This window comes from Poecilia formosa, unplaced genomic scaffold (genome assembly GCF_000485575.1).
Source record: "Poecilia formosa unplaced genomic scaffold, Poecilia_formosa-5.1.2 Scaffold17, whole genome shotgun sequence".
NCBI lineage: Eukaryota > Metazoa > Chordata > Actinopteri > Cyprinodontiformes > Poeciliidae > Poecilia > Poecilia formosa.
In genome coordinates, this window is record NW_006799956.1 from 785,651 (window position 1) to 807,586 (window position 21,936).

Genomic DNA, 21,936 nt, shown 5'->3' on the forward strand with positions numbered 1-21,936 from the left:
GAGACGAAAAAAAAAAAAGCATGTCAGTGATAACAGAGAATGTAGAAGTTTGAATGTGTTTTCCTAGTATTTGGCTCGATTGCTTTTTAAATTATGACTTGGGTCAAAACGTTCGGGTGTCCTCCACTGCCCTTTTGGTCCGTTTGTCCTGACTGTACCGGTGGAGTCGAGTCAGGCGAGTCAGCTGCTCTCCTTCTGAGATCAAAGCTGTCCGGTGGCCGCTCGAAAACATCGACTCTGTTGTCGTGGAGACCTAATTTGGTCATTGTTCTTCGAGTCCAAGCTTTTAACTTCCTGGCTGCCGTCTTTAAGAAGTTGCTTTTATAGCTTGACATGTTGTTCTTTCCTTATGAGGCGAAACATTTTATGAAGTTCACCAGTGTTCCTGCAGCAAAACACCAAAACGTCATGATGCTGCCCACTCCCCAAAGCTAACAGTCGGGATTTTCTCAGGCTTGTTAGCTTCTCCTTATTACCTCCACATATAACTATGGTCATATTAGCAAAAGATTTCACCATTTTTTCTTCATCAAATTACAGAAAATGTCTCCAAAAATAAAACTTTGTCCAAGAGTGCTTTTGCAAACAGTGACTTGGCTTCTTAAATTTTTTTTTTTTTTTTTTTTTCGAGTAATGACCTCTTCCTCACTGAGTGACATTTCAGCCCAGGTTCTGCACAAGACATGTTTCTTATAAGATTAGTTGATTTTTGTTATTTCCCGTTTTGATTTTCTGAAAAAAAAAGAAAGAAAAGAAAGAAAATCATACCTTGGCAAACATTGTTTTGTCTTTATCTTGTTGACTTCTGTTTTTGTAGCATTTTTGACCTCATTTGTCATTTTGATCACAAATCACAACAATTTTACGTATCCAGAGACAGACTGTTGTGTTTTCTCTTTAATGAAATAAAGACATCATCAACCTTTTCCTCAAAGGCTCTTGACAAACATCTCTCACACTGAGGTTAGCTGCTTAACCTGTAAGCAGAGGAGTTACTTAGAGAGCTGCTGCGAACGAGAGGAAAGGATCCATACAGACTCTTCGAGACAATCATCTGGTAGTAATAAGCACCCCAAAAGGAGAAAACATAATGAATAAAAACCAGACACCCTGATGACAGCTCTGGAAAAAAAAAAAAAAACGGCTGACAAAGTTTTTCAAGAGATTTCGGTTCCCATGTGGCCGTGCGGTAATTAGGACGCCAATTTCTGCCTGATGAGTGAGCCTCCCCCCTTCCACCCCCTACTTGTCTAGCCACCACAAAAAGGGAGAGCTGGAATAAAATACACAAGATGCATAATTTCCAGTCCAGATAAACAGCATAATGTTTCATTGTAACACTAATTACGACCTCAGAAGGATTGCGTAACGACGGGCGGCTGTGATATACGACGATGACCTCTCGGTATGAGACTTTGGTGCTTCCCTAATCTTGAAAAACGGATAGAGGTCAGAGTGCCCTTTCCAACAAAGCCGCCTTCTGCCTTTTCTTGTCGCTGCGGGCGGCGGCAAACGCTGCACAAACACGCAACCCCGCACGCTGTAATTACAGAGGCATTTTAAACACAGGGTCCTCAAAGCCTGGGTGACTGGCCCCTTCAGCGCCGCAGATACCCGCTGCACGTTTACTCATGGATGATAGCAAAACTTCCTCGGCGGAGAAGAGACACGCTGGAGGTGGGGTGGACGGTCTGGGGCTGAGAAGAGGTGGGGGTTGGGGGTGGTTGCGTGGGGTGTGGGGGTCTAGCCCCACCTCACTACAGCAGAAAGCAGGAGGGAGGAAGAAAGAAAATCCACAGCCATACAGGCTACGCTTCCCCCAGCTGAGCTGTATCTGCAGTCGAACGGTGGGGGGAAAAAAAAAAAAGCAACTTTATGGAGACGTGCTCCTCCCGCAAACCTGCCAGCCTCATCTGTCAGCCATTAGTTAATCAGGGCTGGTGACTGGAAAAAGCTGGAGAGAGAGAGAGAGGGAGAGAGAGAACGGGCGAGGCCCCTGGGACTGGAGGACAGCTTGAATCTCCGAGAGCCTCAACGAGGACAAGGACTCTGGGACCTGAAGATCCACAGCTGGCTCTACAGGTAGGTCAAGACAAGCTGCTGCCTTTATTTTAAGAATTATGTTCCCCTGAACTTTGTAAATCTGGACTTTAGAATCCATATTTGGATCTTAAAGTAATATTAGAGCCCAGGACAATTCTCATGAAATCTGGAGCCTGTGAAGAAATAATGCTAGAGTTATGTTGTTTTTTGTGTGTGTGTGTGTGTGTGTGTGTGTGTGTGTGTGTGTGTGTGTGTGTCGCATTCTTGCAATGTGTCGCTCCGATGAGGGTCGGAAAGATTTAGAAGATTTGTCATGTTCAGCGAGACCGAGCGGAGAGCAAAACACATAACTCAACAAGTCACACGGGAAATTAAACTCTCCCGAGGCAGATTTGCCCTCCCATGTCGCCACAGCCATTAATTTCACATGATCAGGCGGGATAAGTCTTGTATAATCCAACGAGTCTCATCTGGGCATAATGTGGATTACTTTAAAGTGGAAGGACTCAGCCGCAATCGGAATCCAGCCAAGCAAAACAACTTGTGTGAAACAAGTTTTATTCTTTTCCCCAACCCTCCTTTTTTTTTTTTTCTTAAGCTGGAACAAATGTTCCAGAGAGAAAGTCAATGCGGCTTCTTTTTAAAGCTCATAATTATTCTAGTTAACGGCTTGAAAGCAGTTTTACTCATGCAAATCTGGGGCAAATGGCATAATTGAGTGCTAAAAGATAGAAAAAAAAAAAAAAGCCCTGAAGAGTTTTTGAAAACAGATGTTTGAAACCATTTAACATAGGAAATGTTACTTGAGATTTAGAGGTACTCACACTTTTTGTGTGCTTCAAATGTCTTTGTCTAGAAATGGTAGCTGGAAAACCCCGAGTGAACCCCACCCACTGCATAACTCACCACAGGTAAGCTCAGCTGACAGATTCTATCTGAGAAACATCTAGGCTGCAGCTTTGTCTGCGCAGAACCTCACAGATACTCCAACAGATTGAGGAAAGAACTGGGACTGTGTTGACCAAAATTTGAAAAATAAAGTCTTTTAAATGCACCACATTAAGTTCTACCAAGTTATAATGTCAACAAAACGACGAGGTGCGAAAGTTATTATTGTGAAAAGAAAACTAAGCTGATGAGTTAGCTAGCATCAGTCAGAGTGAGATGTTTGACATGAAAGTAGAGGAAGAACAGAGGGATTTGTGTTTGCTCCGTTTTGTACAATGTGCCGAGACATGCCCGAAATTCATTGAGTCTGCAAGAGAGGGAGCGAGAGCAAGACTTCGATACGTAACAGAACAGCTAAACAGAGACTAGCAGAGGAACCACGTCCTCACTTTTTGAGTTTTTAACCTATTTCCGTCTTAAAACATGCAGAATCGGGAAATGTTGGCAGCATTTCGGAAATCTCAAGAGTTAAACAAGCCTCTACATTACTAAGATAAAACACAAGGAGACTGCTGTTTAAGAACTCCGCTAACAACTGAGTTTTTTTTTTTAAGTTTTTTTTAAATGTAAAATCAACAATCAGTTTATGTTTTAAGAATAAAAGTAAAACTCGGTTTTCCTATTATACTGTTACACAAACCTGCCTGCAACACAGGCTAAGGTCAAATTCCAGTCACACTGCGGCACGCTCTCAATGCAAGAGGACGTTAATACCAAGCATATGGTAACTGTACACAGGCTCTTAAAGGGAACTCAGAGCAAGAGTAAACTTGCACAGACTGCAGGAGGGGAAGTCTGGAGGTTTGCCCATGGCTGATTGTTGTTGCATACAGTATTTTGTATGTGGAATGTTACAAGTCAACTGTAACACACTAGTCTGCGTACAAACGAGACATCTGGGAGCAGGATGTACTTTAACGCGGCGTCCGATCTTTGTACGTGTGTTCTCAGATGCGGAGAATACAAACTCTGAACATTCACACAACTTCCTGCTGTTCGTGGTTTTGTTTTTACAGGAAGGTTTTGAAGGACCGGAGTCCAAACGACACACGCCGTCACCGACGGCGGTGGGAGCAGAGGGATTTCAAGAGCCGTGGATCGGTTCTGTTCTGCAGAAAAACGACCCGGAGTAACACCGTGCTGTCTTTCACATAGTTGTGATGTGCAAAGTCGTTCTCCTAATTATGAACGCAGATGATGACATGAAATAATAACTTCCTGTTTCTTTCTATTTAGCAGACTGTTAACTGTAAATACAACAAACTTCAGCCGGGTTGACGCTAAACAGCCTGTTCTGGACTCGGTGCCTGTAAGTACAAATCTGCCAGCCGGAAATAGACAGAACACATTTTTCCTCCCCTTTTTTCTTCTCTGGAAAGAGGTAAGTAAAAGCAAAAGCCAGGTTTAGGCAATTATATAAAAAGGTACAGTTTGAAAGCAATGCAGATTTGCATTAGTTTCCTATAGTTTAAAGTGATTTCAATGAGATGCCCAAGAAATTTGCATGACTAGTATTTTCTCTGGTTGTACGTGCATGCCTCTTACACTTTACTGTACAAAACACAAAGCAGCATAAAGATATTTATTATGCACAATATGCACTTTAAAACCACAATTTGTTTCAAATTGAAAAGCGAACAAATGAGTTATTCTTATGTTATACCAAAACATTATAAAATATTTTTAAAAATCAATTAATTTTAGTAGCAGTAGAAGTATTTGTATTTTTTTTTTCAATAAAAAAAAAACTCAATATGTTATTTAAAACCACAATTTGTTTCAAATTGAAAAGCGAACAAATGAGTTATTCTTATGTTATACCAAAACATTATAAAATATTTTTAAAAATCAATTATTTTTAGTAGCAGGAGAAGTATTTGTATTTTTTTTTTCAATAAAAAAAAAAAAAAAAAAAAAAAAACGTAGTTTGTTTAAAAATCTCGGTGTGAAAACGGTCTGGTATTTTTATTTAAAGTCATCACCGTTATCGTGAAAGAATCTTGCATAGGCATATGGCTAGACACGTTTAACTTTTGGTAAACAAGCACAACATAAAATATAGTTGCAAAAATATTGATTAACCGATTAAATAACAAATGAATATAACATAATATATATTGTAATATATGACATATATATATTATAATGAAAATAAAATATGTTTAAGCTAAAAAAAAAATAAAAAATCCACAGTGAAGACCAGGTATAAGATTTTCCAGTAAATGTCTGAAACAGATCAAGTATTTCCCTCTTCAGCTCGACGTTACATTGCTGCATTTCTAATCTACATGGCTGCCAGCCATCTGCAGCTTTGCATGAAGAAGTCTGAAGCGCTCTAGCAAGAGACGGATCTTGACCTTGAGTTTCGAGTCTGAATCTTAACAGTCATCAAATCACATTGTTTTGGTTTTTGTTTTTTTACAATAACCCAACTCTTTACGCCTTTGTTTTCTCCTTAAAAAGACTCATTGTTCCACAATGTCTGCTTACTAATCGTATTCTTTGTCCCTTTTTAGCCCCTGTGAGATGAGAAAAAGCACCACAAAGGTCAGAGATGTGACAAATAGCACCTTATTAAATGTATTTCAGTGTATTGAAACTGAACACGCTGAATGAGGAAATGTTCGACACACATCCTTGAACCAGTGGTCTGGTGACGTTGACGACGTGGTAGCAGAAACTGAGAGGTAGCTGACTGACATGGACAGCACAGCACGTAAAGGTCAAACAGTATGGTCACGTATTAGTTAAACTTCTAATGGAAAACATGCTGACATCTTTAGAAGATCTGACACATCGTCGGTTTTAGGATTATTACATCCCTGTTTGCTGACAGGAAGTTCAACACTCAATCTGTCATTGTCTTCCCCATTAGGAAGGATATCAGCTGCATCTCATTTTACTCCATCAGCTTGATGCCGTTGAGAGGTCCAAAGAGAATGAGGCCCCATCAGAAACCTGTAGTCTCATATATGTGACACTGAGATGATCCAGTATTTGTAGATAGAACAGCTTCAGGTAATCAGAATACTTTCAGTCTGTGCCCTCATTCATCCCTAAGGTGTTCTGTCAGTCCAACTCACCCGCTCCAGACTGCGTCACGCTGGTGTGCAGTCCGGCTGAAACGGGAAGGGACCATCCCAAACTGTCCCCGTATAATAGTGAGTACTAAATGGTCAAAAATATCTTTGTATACTGCATCGTTAGAAGTTCTACTAGAATGTGGGTCAAGTCCAAAAAAAAACAAAAAACCCTCACCACAATCATTCTTCCGTCATCGTTCACACTTGACAATCTGTTCTTCACCACGATTCAGACTCATTCACTAGATTGCCAGGCAGGCAGTCTTCATTTGTCAGTCCAGAGAAAATGTCTACTGCTCTAGAGTCCAGTGGGTGCCTGGTTCATACCGCTGCGTAGTGGCACTTGGCGTTACAAGGCCCAGATTTGAAATTCTCAGCCATGGAAACCCAGTCCATGAGTTTAACACTCAATCTGCTCTGGAGATAATCTGAACAGCTGCTGGCTTCTGCACAACGTGCATGTTAGTCAGTGGTGTCCCTGCTTTGCTACTTTACTTAGCTTACCACTAAGTGGCTGTCAAATGTTTAGTAGTGCAGAACTTATTGTCCATGTAGCATCCTACATTGCTCATTTTGATTTGTTGGACCCTTGAGAATGACCCGTTCTTACACAAATGTTTGGAAAAGTGGTCTGCACATTGAGATGCTGGATTGTACACATGCAGCCATAAAAGGGACTGGAAAATCTTAATTGATTTAGAGGGGTGACCCAGTATTTTAGGCAAAATTGTACAAGTATGATGCAGATATAAACAATTTCAAATAGCTACCACAATGGATTGGAGCAAAGCAGATGCTTTCTGCCTGTGTCAAGGCAAGGCCATGCCCTCTGTCATTCAGTAGACCTGGGATACCCCAAACTAAACGCTTCCAGACCTTGGTACCCCGTCACTTCTCCTTTCGTCTCACTGCATCTGCTCCTGATCACCCTCAAGAAAACATTTACTCCTCCGTACGACATAGGCTCCTCTCTTCCTCTCCTTAATTTCTCCTAGTGGTATGTTCAGGGATTGACCGTTAGCGCAGAAAGCTATTAATAAAATCTGCAGTGTCTCACACAGTGTTTTCAAAATCTTTTGCAAATAAAAAAATGTAAAGTGTGCTGGTCTTATGTGGTAAGTCATCCCAAGGCAATACTTTTTCAAATCATCTTTTGCTGAATTTGCAGCTGCACAGTGACAAACAGATGTTTTTTGTTTTATCATAGTTTTTGAAAGATAGCTCCAGCTCAGTCAGATCAGATGGAGAGCTTACTTTCCGAGTCTTGTCAGAGATTTTCCATTTTGATTTACATGTGGACTTTGACTGGGCCATTCCAGCATATGTATTTGATTTTATTGAAGCTCTGGCTATTTGTTTAGAGTGGTTGTCCTGGTGGAAGGTCAGCCGGAGCGCCGGCCTTACACTGAATTTTTTTATGCAATCTCTAATAAATTATGAGACATGGTATTTAGGATATTATTTGTTGGAAAAAATTAGGGGAATTTAAAGAAATTCTGTGCATTGAAATCTCCATTTTGTGTGAATTTGTAAAAGGTACATATGTTTTTTTTTCTGCCTAGTGTCCTTAACATTTACTTCAAGTCCTGACTTAAAGCAGCCTAATGTGCAGATACCTTGAATCTTTAGATTTGGTATTCTGATTACATACAGAGACGTCAGAAGCTTCTTCCCCCCCCTCCCCAAAAAGCAAAATACTCTATTTCATATAATGTGTCGAGACAAGCCTGTATTTCATTGAGACTGCAAAAGAGTGAGCAAGAGCAAGACTTCAATTGGTAACCCCGCCCTAAGCTTTTGAGGTTTTAACCTGCGTTTGTGTAGAAACATGCAGAATTTGGAAATGCTGACCTGGTTTTCTGCCTCCAAGGTTTGTCAAGGTTTGCCGTAATCTTTTGGCCAAACCACCACTTTGCTTTCACCCTAAGGGGCCACAGCGTAAAATCATCTCCCAACGCACGTTCAAGTCAAGGCTGTGACGAGAACCTTGTGCTTGAGAGGACCAGGGAGAACCTTTCATCTACTAATTTGGTTGCTCAAGCTCGACTGACAGGAAACGCCAGACCCATGATGTCACAAACAACTGACCCCAAGGTGGCAGGTTTGAGGAGTGTTCATGCTCATTGCTCCTCGGCTGGAGCAAGGAATGTCGACGCGTCCATGTGGTTTTGATTTGAAGTGCTGTGATTAGCTTGCAGGCGCTCTGCTGCCACGCCTCCGCCCCACGGAAAGCATATATTTAACAGGAAGTGGCGTGTTTTTGCTTATAAGAAGGAATAAATAACTAAAGTGGTGCCTGTTAATATCGGTACGATGAACCAGATTTTCAGTAGAACCAGATTTTCTTAAGGTAAATAGCCTCAGTATATATTTTATAACCAAAACTCTGACAAATGAATTCAAAATGTGTCTGTTTTTTGTGAAATGTCTGCAATAAATCTGATTATTCCTTGGTGTCTTCTCATCATTTCCATATGGAACAATTATGATCTCCTGACACATTTTTGTTAATATATGGAGATTTAGAGAAAGAGAGAAGGATAAAAAGAGAGAGGGAGAGAGAGAGAGAGAGAGAATTTGACATTTAGGGATAACTAGGAATATGAGGGACATTCACAATAATGTCCCTCATATTGTGAATGAGGGACATTATTCACAATATGAATAATGTTTATTTATTGTATAATAAACAACAATAAAAGTTGTTTATTATATGATAAACAACTTTTACAATATAATTACAAACAAGATCTGGCTGCAAGATTGATGCAACAGGCCTTAATAAGAAACCATAATTTACCATATTTGGCCTTTTTCTCAAAAACTCAAAGCCCACATTAGTCTTTAGTTATTGATTTGTTTGTCTGTACAAATAACTAAAATTAATGTATTGAGCAAAACGAGTTTAATTACTGAAAATCTATCTTACGTTGTAATAAAAGCCATCTGTATTAGCATCTTGCAATAACTGGTTGTTCCCAGATGTTTTATGAGGAATTCGAATTGTGTTGTGATAACTAAAAGGGCTAATTATGATTTGATTATTATTCAATATTACCTCTTCAGTCCCAGTGTCTGCATTGTGTGATTAGGGGGTTTTCTCAGCTGTGCAACCCTTTGCCAAAACGAATTCATCTCAATTACTGCTACAGTAAATAAAGTGAACTTCTGCAGTCTGGAGCCAAATGCATTACTGAGACCTCTATTACGGCAATGGTAAGCAGATGTGCCACCCAGCGCCAATGTTTGCCTGGGTCTGCTTTCTCTAGGCAAACTGTGAAACAAAGTGGTGAAACACATTAAATGAAGACAAAAGGAGATGCGCCAATCAGGAGTTTCCAGGCCGACGCCTGGTTTAGCTTGTGCTGTGACCAGATGATTTGGTTTTTAGCTGATTACTCTGTGACGTGTAAAATAAAAAGAAGTGTGTTCTTTATAGAGTTTAAATGACAGAAAAGAGAAGAAATTATGACATTATCTGAATGTATCCAAAGTCATATGTTCCTAATCTTTGTCTGACTTCTATTAAACTCTTATCATAGTGAACAATGTTGGATAATATGTTTATTTGGTTCAGATTTCTAGATTTGAGGCGATTAGTGAATAGCATTAAAAAACCCCTGAATTTTCACAATGTGATCTGCTAATGACTGATCAGGGCCAATGAAGGCCGATTTGAATCGCTGACTGATTGATTGGTGCATCAATCACTTCCTTTTACACAGCAGGGGTCTAAATCACAAGACGTACTTTAAATGACTAGTCCCTTAATTATAAAAAAAAATCTTTTGCATGCACCCTATCAAAAAGCACATTCAAATCCAGCTGCATGTCTTAAAAATGTCTACCCTGCCAAAAACAATAAACTGCTCATATTTAAAGATTTGACTTCCTGTGTGGTGCTGTGTCTTGTTTTTATTTGCTTGCAATTCACATCCTTGAAGTTTTGCCAAGTTTTATGTGCTTACTGAGGTTTTTTTAGAGATCAGAGAATTTTGTAAAAAAAAAAAAAAAAAGTATTTTCAAAGGCAGATTTTATTTCGCTTATAGGGATAACGTTAAGAAACGACACAAATGTTACATTTACGTCTCTTTAATAGTTTTTACATAAAATGCTCAGCATAACCTAAGTATTTTGCATGTGAATGAAATAAATAGCAAAACAAACAAAAAAAACAACAACAACGAACCGAAACAATACAAAATAATTATTATAATAATAACAATAACGTAGACTTGATTCATTTTGTTTTTGGACCACAAGTAGAGAAGAAAAAGAAAAAAAAATGGCTGTGGGAGTGAAACCACCATAGCACCATGGCTCGGTTTTAGTGAACATACTCACTAACACACACACACACACACTCACACACATACACAATAACAATAAGGAGCACTAAGAAGGGGAGTTACCTATGTATCCTCTACAGAAATGACCCCAGATCTGGTGAGATCATCTCAGATAAAACAGCCTATGTCTGCCTGCGGAAGGTTATTCATTTGTAGGACTGTAAATTAAACTCGAGCGTTTATTCTGAAAACATCATCACAGGTTAGTTTGTTTGAGTTTGATCTTAGTTCAGAAATCGCCTCCCTCAAGCGAACATTCCCACACATCTGCATCGTTTCAGATTGAGTAGTCGGTTCTAATGGCGAACTCTCGTGTTACCATGACAGCCAGTTCAACGTCATTTCTGAGCGTTAAAGCTGAATATCTGAATGCTCTTTGTGCTTTTTTTTTTTCTTTACAACCCACTAAGACCATCTGCTCTGTCTTACAGGCGCAGTCAGTTTTCATCCACTGTTTATTGATATGAATATGATATTTTTTTTTTAGCTTTTAATTTTTTTTTAATGGTTTCATGTCACGACAACATACAAAATCTGTGTTTTCTTTATTTTTTTTTTTTTAGAATTTATTTATATTTGTATATCCTTTAAACTGAGGTGAAGTTAAAGACTTTGGAGGTAATTGTTCACTTAGCTACCACCATTGTGCTCGATAGTTGGTACCGTCTTAGTGTCTTGTTGACAAAACTGCTAACTATTTGACTGTAAATGTTTCTTATAAAAAAATATTTAGCTGTCTTATTTTATTTTTCAGGAAAAAAGGATGCCAATTTCTCCTATCTTCTCTCTTCTATCCACGGTGGTGTAAAATTTGAATCGCTGCAAACAAATCCATCGCAGGACAACACAGAGACATACCCAGCTCTTGTTTAAAAAAAAAAAAACAAATAAAAAAAAACCTTGACGTTCCATGTTGTTCAAGTTATTATTACTCTGAAAAACTAATGGTTCACATAAAATAGTAAAAGCCAAGAATTATGACATTCATTATTGCCACTCGTGACGACTGCATGGACGTGTTAATCAGGACAACGTATGTTTCTAAAGTCGTAACGCCTTCGTTGTGACCCGAGTAAGAACAAATAGCAGTTAAGACCGGAGACGTGAGCCAGCACCAACAAACTGATGTTTTAAAAATGGAGAGTAACTTTAGTCAAGTGTTCAGTCTGAACTGGAAAAAAAATATTACAGCTGCAACAATTAATAATCTGTTGTAAAGAAATAAATACGTACATATTTATATATGGTTTATTTTGGAACAAAAATCCTTCAGGACAAAACAAACAAAAAGAAAAGAAAAGAAAACTGGCCATACGCAGAAAGACAAAAACGACAATGGACGACCGGAAAAGCATCTGTGTGCCGACGTTTGAATTTGCGGTCAATAGCACCCCATGTAATGAAATAAATACTTCTTTTAAAACTTGAAACCTGATAATACTTAACAATACCCAGAACATTTCACTATTCTATTTAAAGAAGCACACAGAAGCTGCTAATGTTCGTATCAAATTCCACTCATTTGCAAAAGTGAAGCAGGTGTTGGTTCTGAAGTGCAGAGCCGACATGATTAGCTGAGATCCCAGGCAAAAGTTGACTTATTTTAGGAAGATCCGTTTTTTTTGTTGTTTTTTTTTGACTTGATGGGATGGAGAAATTACAGCATGGAGCCACATGTGTGACAAACCTTAAGGCTGCAGCAGAGAGTCCTGAGAGAATCTTGACGTTTCGATAACATGACCACCGACAGATCGCTTTTCTGCAGCGTTAGGTCGTTTCTATGCCATTGGCACAACTGCAACAAATTGGCAATCTTGAGCTTGAATGGCTTTAAGCTTTGTGTGGACGGAGGTTATGAGCAGCAGCTCGTACACCATCATGATCGACACCGCTAAGAAGCACATCATCTGTCTTATTCTACTCTCAGGACATAGTGAAAGTTTTAACAAATATTTAAACGCATATTTTAATAAAAGTTCCCTACTGCAGCTTTAAAGTTTTTTTTTTTATTGGAGTAGCATGATTTCACTCTGAAAAAAATTACTTTTAATTTTAGCATATTTATTCAGTTACTCATTTATTCATATTTGTATTTTCTTTTACTTTATTTAAATACTTGATTTTAATACTAATACTTTCTTCTTTTTATATCACCTCTTAGTCTTCTGCTACTCATTTCACAAGACTGAAGCAAACAGAGAAGGCGTAACCTTTAAACTCTCGTCTCTGCACAGTTTCTCTACATCGTCCAGAGGCCCAGTTCTCTCTTTCACTCTCTTCAACTCACCCAACATGTTTTCTAAACAATCTTGGTCTGAAGACTGAGATGGCCTTGGATGGAAGGTAAATTTTGTACAAATAAACCATCTCTTAATATTATTCCGATCGTTATGCTGCATGGCTGCTTTCATGATACAGACATTAATCATCCCAGTTTGAGAAACCAACATATTGTCCGCTTGTGCTTCACTGAACTTGGCTAAAAGAGACGGGTGGTGTCACAGGCTGACTCTGTGCATCACCTGAGGGTTTGGTTTGATGGACTCAACCACAAAGACGAACCTTAAGATAAACAAGATAAATCCAGAATATCCTCTAAGACGTGTTGTTGAGCCGTGACCTGCTCCCTCTGCAACAGGGCACAAGTCAACTCGAGGGAAAATATGCGAAAATGTAATGCAGAAAAAACAATTCTGGGGGCAATGGAGAGTCATACACCCTAGTAAAATATTAGGAGGAAAAAAAGCCAATTATTTATTAAGATGTTGATTTTTTTTCCCTCATCATGCAACACTTATGTGGAATTTTCTCTGTTATTCAGTGTTACATTATGCTACTCCAGTAAAACTTCATGCATTCCATGAGTTTTATACATTTTTATAGTGGGTTGCAACGATAAGTGCAGAGGCAGACTGGAAAGGCTTCACTAACCAAACAGAACGTCTTGATATTATAGAAAAATAAGCCTTTCCTTATGACGCTCACTGTCAAATAACACTACATTTAATTGCACTTTATTCTGTTTAACTCTTATTTCTAGGACGGCATTTCAACCTTTTTTTTTTTTCAAACTGCTTGACGACTTGGACATTTTCCAGACCTTCAAACGGAGATGAAGCGTTTTTTGTTTTTTTTAAAATTCAGTTTGAATACAAGCGCAATGAAAAACAGGAATGAAAACTACGTTCCTTTGTACAAACTGTATTTGCCCATCGCGGGACGGGAGAGGTTCTGACCAGGAGCACCAGTAAAATATTAAAACAAAAAAAAAAACAGCTACTTGGAAAAATAAAATCAAACTGTACAACGATACATACACAAAATACACTGAGAGGCCTTTGTTGCTGTTCAATAAAGGCCATAATATTAACTCTTATACACAAATATACACTTGTGTACTGCAGATACAGGGTGAAGACAGCAGGGATTATTTTCTTCACGCCTAATATATGAAATAAATACTTCCCTCCATAAATCTAAGGCACTGCTGGACAGCACTGTCCTGATTTACAGGTTTTAATTTGAAGCCTAGAGTCCAAAATGGTTTCCATGTGTTTTTAATGACGCTCTAGGTGGAGCAGCATTGTTGCTGCATGCTTTCTTTTTCTGTTTTTTTTTTTTTTTTTGCATTCTAATCAGCACCATGCCACTGAGGGGCCCATCTGGGTGGGCTGAAGTCGGCTAGTAAACAGTGAAGCTCGATACCCGGCATTTACTTCAGGAACTCCTACAGTTTCCCGCCTGGAGCCATTATCGTAACACACGATCTCTCTCTTTTTCACAGTGATGCATCCCTCTCCCCCCCTCCCCGCCTCCCCCTAATTGAGGAAAGTAAATGTTGGAGGTGAAATTAGTACTATCGTACCGGCTTCCACGGTCGGCGATGCCAGGACGCGGCGCCCGGGCAGGACTGGAGGTTGCACTGCTCCACGTCGTGCGGCTTGTCCAGGACGTCGCAGTTGTAGTCGTTGAGTCTCTGACCGCTGGGCCTTTGACACACCACCAGGCGAGTCTTCCTCCCTCCACCACAAGTCTGGGTGCACTGAGGGGGAAACGGCGGAGGAAATGCGTCAAGCTTCTGGTGCTGCTCTGGCTAGTTGGGACCGCAGACGTGACGCGCCAGCTTTACTTTTCTCCCATTAATCTAGGCTCTCTTTCTACAGCACCTGAATGTTATGTCTTGAAAAGATGGAAGAAGGAAATCTAGCACACACCTTATAGATCAGCGGCGTCCAACTCACTTTCGTTTTGGGCCACATCAAGGTCCCGAATGTTGTGGCAGAATATCCTGATAAAACTCATTCAGAACCTCGTAATAAACACCAGTCCATCTTTTCACGCTGATATGATTTGACAATATGCAAATTAAAACTGATCTGATTGATAAAATAATATTTAAGCACACAACAATAACCTTAAAGGTTCTTTTCATAAAGTCAAGTTATAAAAATGTGCACTGGGCTGGATTTGGGCCCTGAGTTTGACACATTTGGATTCAGACCGCACCTGGTTAGATGTTTTATCTTTCATTTGATTCTCTGCTGACGGAAAAGTTTTCAGAGGATATTCTTATTGGTGTTAAAATACAATGTCGCCTGTGTCAAACCTTTTTTAAGAGGCTCGGCGAGACGGGTTGAAACCGATGTGTGTGTTTTTTGTTTTTTTTTTTACTTGTTCCAAGCAACAAAGTGCAAAACGATCCAATTTACTGTCTCAGATTCTGGGGATTTTATCGCGAGTCTGCATTTGATTATCTTCTTCCAATTTGCAAGCACAAGAAAGAGGACTTTTGATGTTTATTGGGGACAAACATTAAAAAACTGGCAATAAATGGACAATTCAAACCTGGACTGGAATATTTTGCGTGTGATGTTACAATGACAAGTTTCTTTGAAACAGTTTGTAACCTGTGAAAGCTTTCATCTCCCTCTCGTGAGCCGGGCACTGCATGTTCTCAAGACCTGGACGTGCATCGTTATGCAAATCTAGGATCTGCAGCAGGTTTCCTAAAGTTTCTGTCTCTCTTTCTTTAGCTTTTCCTTTTATCTTGTCGTCTCATTCTCATCAATAAATGTGTAGCTCAATTACAACCATTTTTCAATAAGCAATATTTCTGGCAGGTACTTGCTAATAACACTTCCTTCTTTTTACCCATCATGCTCATTTACATTTTACCTTCATATTTCCGCTTTTATTCCTGTCCTCTCAGTTTCCGTTCACATCTTACTCTCACTTTGCTTTGGGTTGAAGAATTACAGATCTGAGTTTTTGCCTCCAATGCTCCTCCATTTAGATCCTAAAACTACCGATCACATGAATTTATAACGTGCTCGTTGACGTTGTTATGCATCCGCACAACACAGAGTCATCCTTTGAGCTCAGGAGTCTTTGTGTGCCTTTCAATGCAAATAAAAAATGCATTCCTAATTTAAGAAAAGAAAAAAAAAAAAGGTCAGGTACAAGGAACGACCGTAACCCTGAATATAGTCTCACCTCTCCCCAGACCCCGTAGTTCCACAGAGGGCAGGGCCCGGAGTCGCAGCTCTTGGACTCGGCAGGTTTGACCCTTTCGTCGCAGTAGCTGTTGCTCCGCCCGTCGGCGTCCTGGCAGACCACCACTCGCCTCTGGAAGCCTCCCGCACAGGTGCTGGAGCACTGAAGGAAACACGCAGCTCATCAGGATGCATTATTTAGCTCCGTTTGTGGGTCTTTAAATATATCGATCGCTCTGATCTGCCATGACGCTGCGTAAACTTCTATTGTTTTGGCCAGTTTCTGCCGGAAACACTTCGGCTTTAATGTTTGTTTATATTTATTTCAATTCAAACTATTTCACGCCTGAGCACCGTTTCTATTTACCTTGGTGAGAAAAGATATGAAAGGACTGCAAAGGTATTTCAAGCCCCTTAGTTGTACAAAATTACTTTGCTTGTATTGGGAATCTATGTGACAGACCAACACAAAGTGCTTTTTTTTTTTTTTTTTTTTAAAGCTGAAGGAAATTTACACTTTAACTGGACCGTAGCTCTGCACCAATCCACTGCAGCTTTGGTTGAACGTTCAGAGCTGTTGAGGCTCCTCCTCTGCCTCAGGTCTTTTAAAGCTTCCCTTTTTTGCTGGATTACCCTGTATTTAACTCGTTCCATCTTGTTATCAGCTTTCAAGTTCGTTCCGTGAGCTCCATGTGTTCTTTTCTTCGTGTAGTCAGGAGAGGTCAAAGGGGTTTTTCCACAAAGCTCTCCGTGTCCAATACGCGGCTTGTAAGGAAACTGTGCTAAATGTTTGGATTTTTAAAGCTCACTTCATTTTTTTCACAGAAATATATATATAAAAAAAGGGAACCAATGCCAATATTTTTCCCCTACATGGATAGCTATGGATTTTTCATCTACTGATGGAAATAGATGTAGTTTAAAGATCTTTTTCAACCTCTAAGCAATAACCATTCAGTGCCAAGATGATCTAACCACAAACAAACGTCTTCCAAAAAAATGTCAGAGGATTCTGCCTTGACATAAAGTAATCGAATGGCCCTGAATCAAATCATAATGATGCATCCCTTCCTTTAATGGGAGGGAGAACACAGAGTACCGGCTCCATGTGGGGGAGGACAGCACAGGCTGAATCTAGACGCTGCGTAAACGGCGTAATTTAAAATTAAAACCATTAGTTTGCAAGAAGGATTTTTTTTGTTTCTAACATGACGATTTCGACAGAATAAAATCACCATGAAAGGTCAAATCAAGTTGACGGATTGCAACGTTGCAAACGGGTTAAAAACAAAATGTCTGCTGCTTCATCTGCCTTCAGGATTTACAGCTGCTTTCATTGCGTCAGAGTTTTATCGTGGAAACCTTTGTCCTTTTTTTTTTGTTGTTTGTTTTTTCACAGGCTAACCAACACATCCATGTCAGAACATAAAGTACATCATAAGGTTCACTGTGTCTCCACTTGCCTTCTGCTTCGAGAGACAAAACCCATCTGCTTCCTCAAGCTCGAATCTAATTGGTTCAAAAGATTGTCTTCATGCGCAAAAAAACAAAAAAAAAAAAACATACACGCATACCTCAAGTGCAGGCAAAACCACTATTATTCGCTCGCTGCTATTTTTCTAAAACGTGCTATTTGTGCTGAACATACTGCGCCCCACGGTCCGGTCCTCCACTGGTTGTCTGCGGACGGGACGTTCCAGCTGCTGTGTCCCGGATGACGTCCCGGATCCTGAGGGTATCCGTAGGGTTGTTCGTAAATGTGCTGACGGTTGTAGGCGGAGGGGCAGGGAGCAGCCGTGCACTCTTCCTCGGCCGCGGGCCTCTCGTCGGGATCGCACAACGACTGGTCCACCGGCTGGTGGTAGTCGGAGCAGACCACGTGTCTGGTGGTCCGTCCGACGCCGCATGTCACCGAACACTGGGAAAGTCAGGAGGAAATGTTTGCAAGCACAACGGAGAGAAAAAAAAGAAATGGCAAGTTTTTTCACCCAATGTAAAAATGTGAAACTTCATGGAGTTTTACACAAGTTATAAATAAATAAAATACAAACATTTATGGCAAGTGACGACGTGTTACAAATGCCTTGGTTTTAGTATGTAATATCACAACATTCAGCAAATATCTGCAATGATACATTTACACATACTGGAGGTTATTATTGGTGGTGTGTTTGGTGGCGTTTCAGATTCTGTGTCTTTCTCTCTGTCACTTATGTGTTTCCTTTCCAAGCTCAGTCTTACACAACCAGAGGGAGCATTTCCCGGTTAAACTTTTTTATTCGGCGAAGACCGGATTTTTGCTACGTGTCAAGAGTAGGGCATGAAGCGCTTTATTTTGTACTCCTGTCCCATCGTCAAGTATATCAGAGGTAGGAGATTTACTTTGTCTCCTACTCGCAGTAGAGCAAAGGAGAGTTATAGACGGACTTTTAAACGTTTGCATTAGGCGCGCACGAGCGAGCAGGGTTCGATCCGTCCGTTGGTGAACTGCAGGTTTTCTTCGAAAATGAGGGATCATATTAATGCCATTGCAGGCGAACCTGTTCTGCAAGAGCACCCTCCAAATTATCCAAAGTGGAAGGAGCTACAACAGTTCAGAGGTGTTGCACAACCAGGTGTCATGACCAGACGCTGCGACAGCCACGCACACTCGTGTCACGTTCAATGCTTCGACATTAAACCTGGTTTGAGAGCAGCAAAGCACCCACATAGGGATGGAAACATACCATGATTTGATCATGGTATGTTTGATTTGATTTGTAGGGGAAACACTGCATCCCTAGTCTACAAAACAAAACGTTCTCCAGATATTGACTCCCATCAGGCACTCGATGAACCACCGAACAAAATCTCACAACATTTTGACATTCAGTTTGGATCCCTGGCTAGTAACCGCCTAATCTATCGTACATGGACTCCTTGCCCTGAACTATTTGAACTTCTTTGTCTAATTAGATTTCTCTAGGACATTTTCCAGGTCCAGAATTTGGCCCAAAGTCAACAGTGTTACTTTTAATTGTTTCCACAAACTGCTTAGCAATGCTACCCCTCAAGACGTGAAGACTTGTAAAGCTTCGACTGAATGAGAAAATGAAGGAGAAATCAATTTAATGTGCCAAATTAAATTTAACAGACTTATTTTTTCCATCAAAGAAGTTCATTTGGCTTCAAAGGGCTATTAACCAGACTTTTTTTCCCCCCTCATAAGATCAGAGAGTTTAAAATTGAACGATGATGTTAAATAACTACGAGCTTCACTGCAGTACTGCTTTTAAATTGAAAAAAAAAACAACAAACAAAACAAAGCCTTAGAGAGATTTTAAAAATAATTTATTAAATTGTTGTTAATGTGTATCTAAGCCTTTGATGCTGTACTTACAGCAGACCATTCTCCGGCATGCCACTGACCACAGGGGCTGAAGCAGGTGGAGAACTCCGGGGGCCGCGGCAAGTGAGCGCAGTACGACTCGTCAGCCACTCCGCCCTGAGCGTCTCGGCAGCTGACGTACCGCGCACGCTTCCCCTTCCCACAGGACACAGAGCACTGCGCAGAAAAAGATTAAAAATTAATAAAATAAAAAAAAATTAAAAAAAGGCAGTGATTAATTAGAAAATGCACAAATTTTAAACTTCAGAGCATTAGGAGAAAGGTAAAACGTTTGATTAAAAATGGAGTGTTTTCAACTCTAATCGAAAAGAAAAACTGTTTTTGTTTTTTGTTTTTTTTTACAGGAATTTGTAAGGAAAGAATTTAACCGTACTAGAAGCAGACTTGGATAACTGATTATGTTAAATAATGAGTCACGTCACAGAAATGGAAGTCAAAAACCTTGATTTTTAAAAATCGCTCATATAGTTGCAAAAGCATTCATACAACAAACTCATTGCATTTATTGGGTTTTTATTTGATAAACCAACAAATACATGTCTAAAGATTTTTTGGCTGCCATCTTTGTATATTTAGGGATTGTTATTTTTTTGTAAACTATTATCTACAAACTAGTTCATGGTTAGATTAGATGCATAATATCTGCAAACAACAACTTTCACCAACGATTTTACATCGGATTGGAGTCTGGACTTAGGCTGGGTTCCCTTTCTGCATCAAATTACTGAGATAATCATTAAAATAACATAGCCATGATTATGAAAATGAACAAATCTAAATGCTTTGCTGTGAATCAATGTATTGTACAATAGTGTAAATTCCACAGAAGCACCGAGAATATTTTTTGCAGCCGAGGAAAAACCTCACGACTGATTGATGAACATGCGATACAACCTACAATGATTTTTTAAGGAGCAAGAAAGTGTTTCTCTTTGCATATGAGAGAATCTGTGTGTGTGTGTGTGTGTGTGTGTGTGTGCGTGCGTGCGTGTCTGAATGTGTCTGGTAGAGAGGCCTGCTTGGCATATGAGCTCACATCAACGTTCAGACTGACGGAGACGATTCAACTGTGGAAATTGTAAAGTCATGTTGAAATGAGATCTGCTTTCCATTTATGTAACAATGCAAACTATTAGGGAGAAGGAGGGGCCTCCGAGCCCAGGCCCCGGAGTGTGTGTGTGTGTGTGTCTGCATCTTTTTATTTGTGTGAGACAGAAAGCGAAGCTACAAAAGCACCAAACCATAAAAAAAGATAATAGCCGCGTAGAAAAAGTTTTATCTGGAGAAAAATGGAAAAACATGTCAAGTCATTCGGATAGGGACCCTCAAACTTAAAACCATACGTAGCAGTTGGTTGTGTATGGTTTGTTTCTACCAAATACACAGGAATGTAGATGCGTGGATCAGATTTTACCGCCGTTGCCTTTACCTACACGTGTAAAATAACAAGAACAAACCACCGTGCTTGGCAAATGCCGCAGGTAAAACATCAAACCCGTCAGTTCTTACAGAAGTCCAGGAGCCGAATCGCCACTGAGTCACAAGCTGAACGGTGTTGTCAGGGCGAGGCGTAACCTGAGCTGCAGACGTCTGTGGACACGCAGGCATCTCACAGTCCTACAAAACATGAAGTTTACCACAGTTCACCAGAGGATTAGGATAAGAAACTGAAATATTGTCTGACAGAATCTCCCAAATTAAAAACAAATAAATAAATAAAAAAAATCCAGATTATTCTTGCTAGAATTTACACCAACCAAACAAAAAGGTTAATCTGTTCGGATGCTCTAACTGGTACCAGAGCAGAAAAAGCAAAAGGAATGTACATTTGTCATGCTTAAGTAAGAAAAGATAAAAATAAAATCTTTAAACAACAGGAGAGACCCAATGTACATTGAAAAAAAGTGAATATTTACACATGATAGTTGGTGTGCTTACAACAGAATGCATTGCTTTACAAAAGTAACAAACTGCATTTTGTCACTGAAATACATACAAATAAAGTCTAAACTCTTTAGTGTGGAAGCAGTTTGCTTAATTGGTTGTTTTTATTTAAAATGCCTCTTTAGCCCTACCTGACTGTCTCTGGGCCTCGCTGCAGCGTTGCACTCTCTGTCATCTACTGAGTCGCCGTAGTCCCCTAAGACGCACCTCACAGCCCTCATCTGGTACCCGTGTCCGCAGGTCACTGCACACTGAAACACAGAACCACACGCGTGCTTAGACACAAATTTAAAAAAAAGAAAAGGGGCGGGGGGAAAGCGTAAGATAGTTGAAGCCCTCTCTTTTTTGAGGTCAGTCAACGTCCGTCAAGGGAAAAGCTGATTAAGACTTTGACGTGCACTTATATGCAGTTCACCCACAGAGTCAACCTGACCCTTCACCTAATTGCCCCTTCACTTACAAAGCCACCCGACTGTGATTAGAAACACCGCGAGAGTGAAAGGAAGTGCTGAGATGGGTTTATTTGACCAGCAATTTATAATCACACGAGCACAGAAGGGAAGATGCCCTCCAGCACTTGCAAATATCTTATTTCATAGAAACATGCAGGGAGGAATTAGCCTTGCATGTATAAACTATACAATGACATCCATTCATAGATGTTTTGAGTTGTTTGCTGAATTCGCTC

At 40.0% G+C, this 21,936-nt stretch overlaps 1 protein-coding gene and 2 long non-coding RNA genes across 3 annotated transcripts in view; 2 read left to right on the plus strand and 1 right to left on the minus strand.

The window, feature by feature from the left end:
• Positions 1–21,936, plus strand: part of LOC107835643 (uncharacterized) — a 120,954-nt gene that overhangs the window by 47,953 nt on the left and 51,065 nt on the right. The gene's annotated exons all lie outside the window — the stretch shown is intronic.
• LOC103134540 (A disintegrin and metalloproteinase with thrombospondin motifs 20) overlaps positions 1–21,936 on the minus strand; it is a 96,884-nt gene that overhangs the window by 11,659 nt on the left and 63,289 nt on the right. Inside the window, exons 26-28 of the mRNA XM_016668768.1 lie at positions 17,565–17,834; positions 15,918–16,079; positions 14,290–14,466 (exon numbers count right to left, since the gene is read on the minus strand). Coding sequence (XP_016524254.1) covers positions 14,290–14,466; positions 15,918–16,079; positions 17,565–17,834 — 609 coding nt within the window. The remainder of the gene's footprint in view (positions 1–14,289; positions 14,467–15,917; positions 16,080–17,564; positions 17,835–21,936) is intronic.
• Positions 6–4,729, plus strand: LOC103134437 (uncharacterized). The gene is made up of 3 exons (XR_475829.2): positions 6–2,082; positions 2,900–2,954; positions 4,008–4,729. It is a non-coding gene; the product is annotated as an uncharacterized LOC103134437 (long non-coding RNA).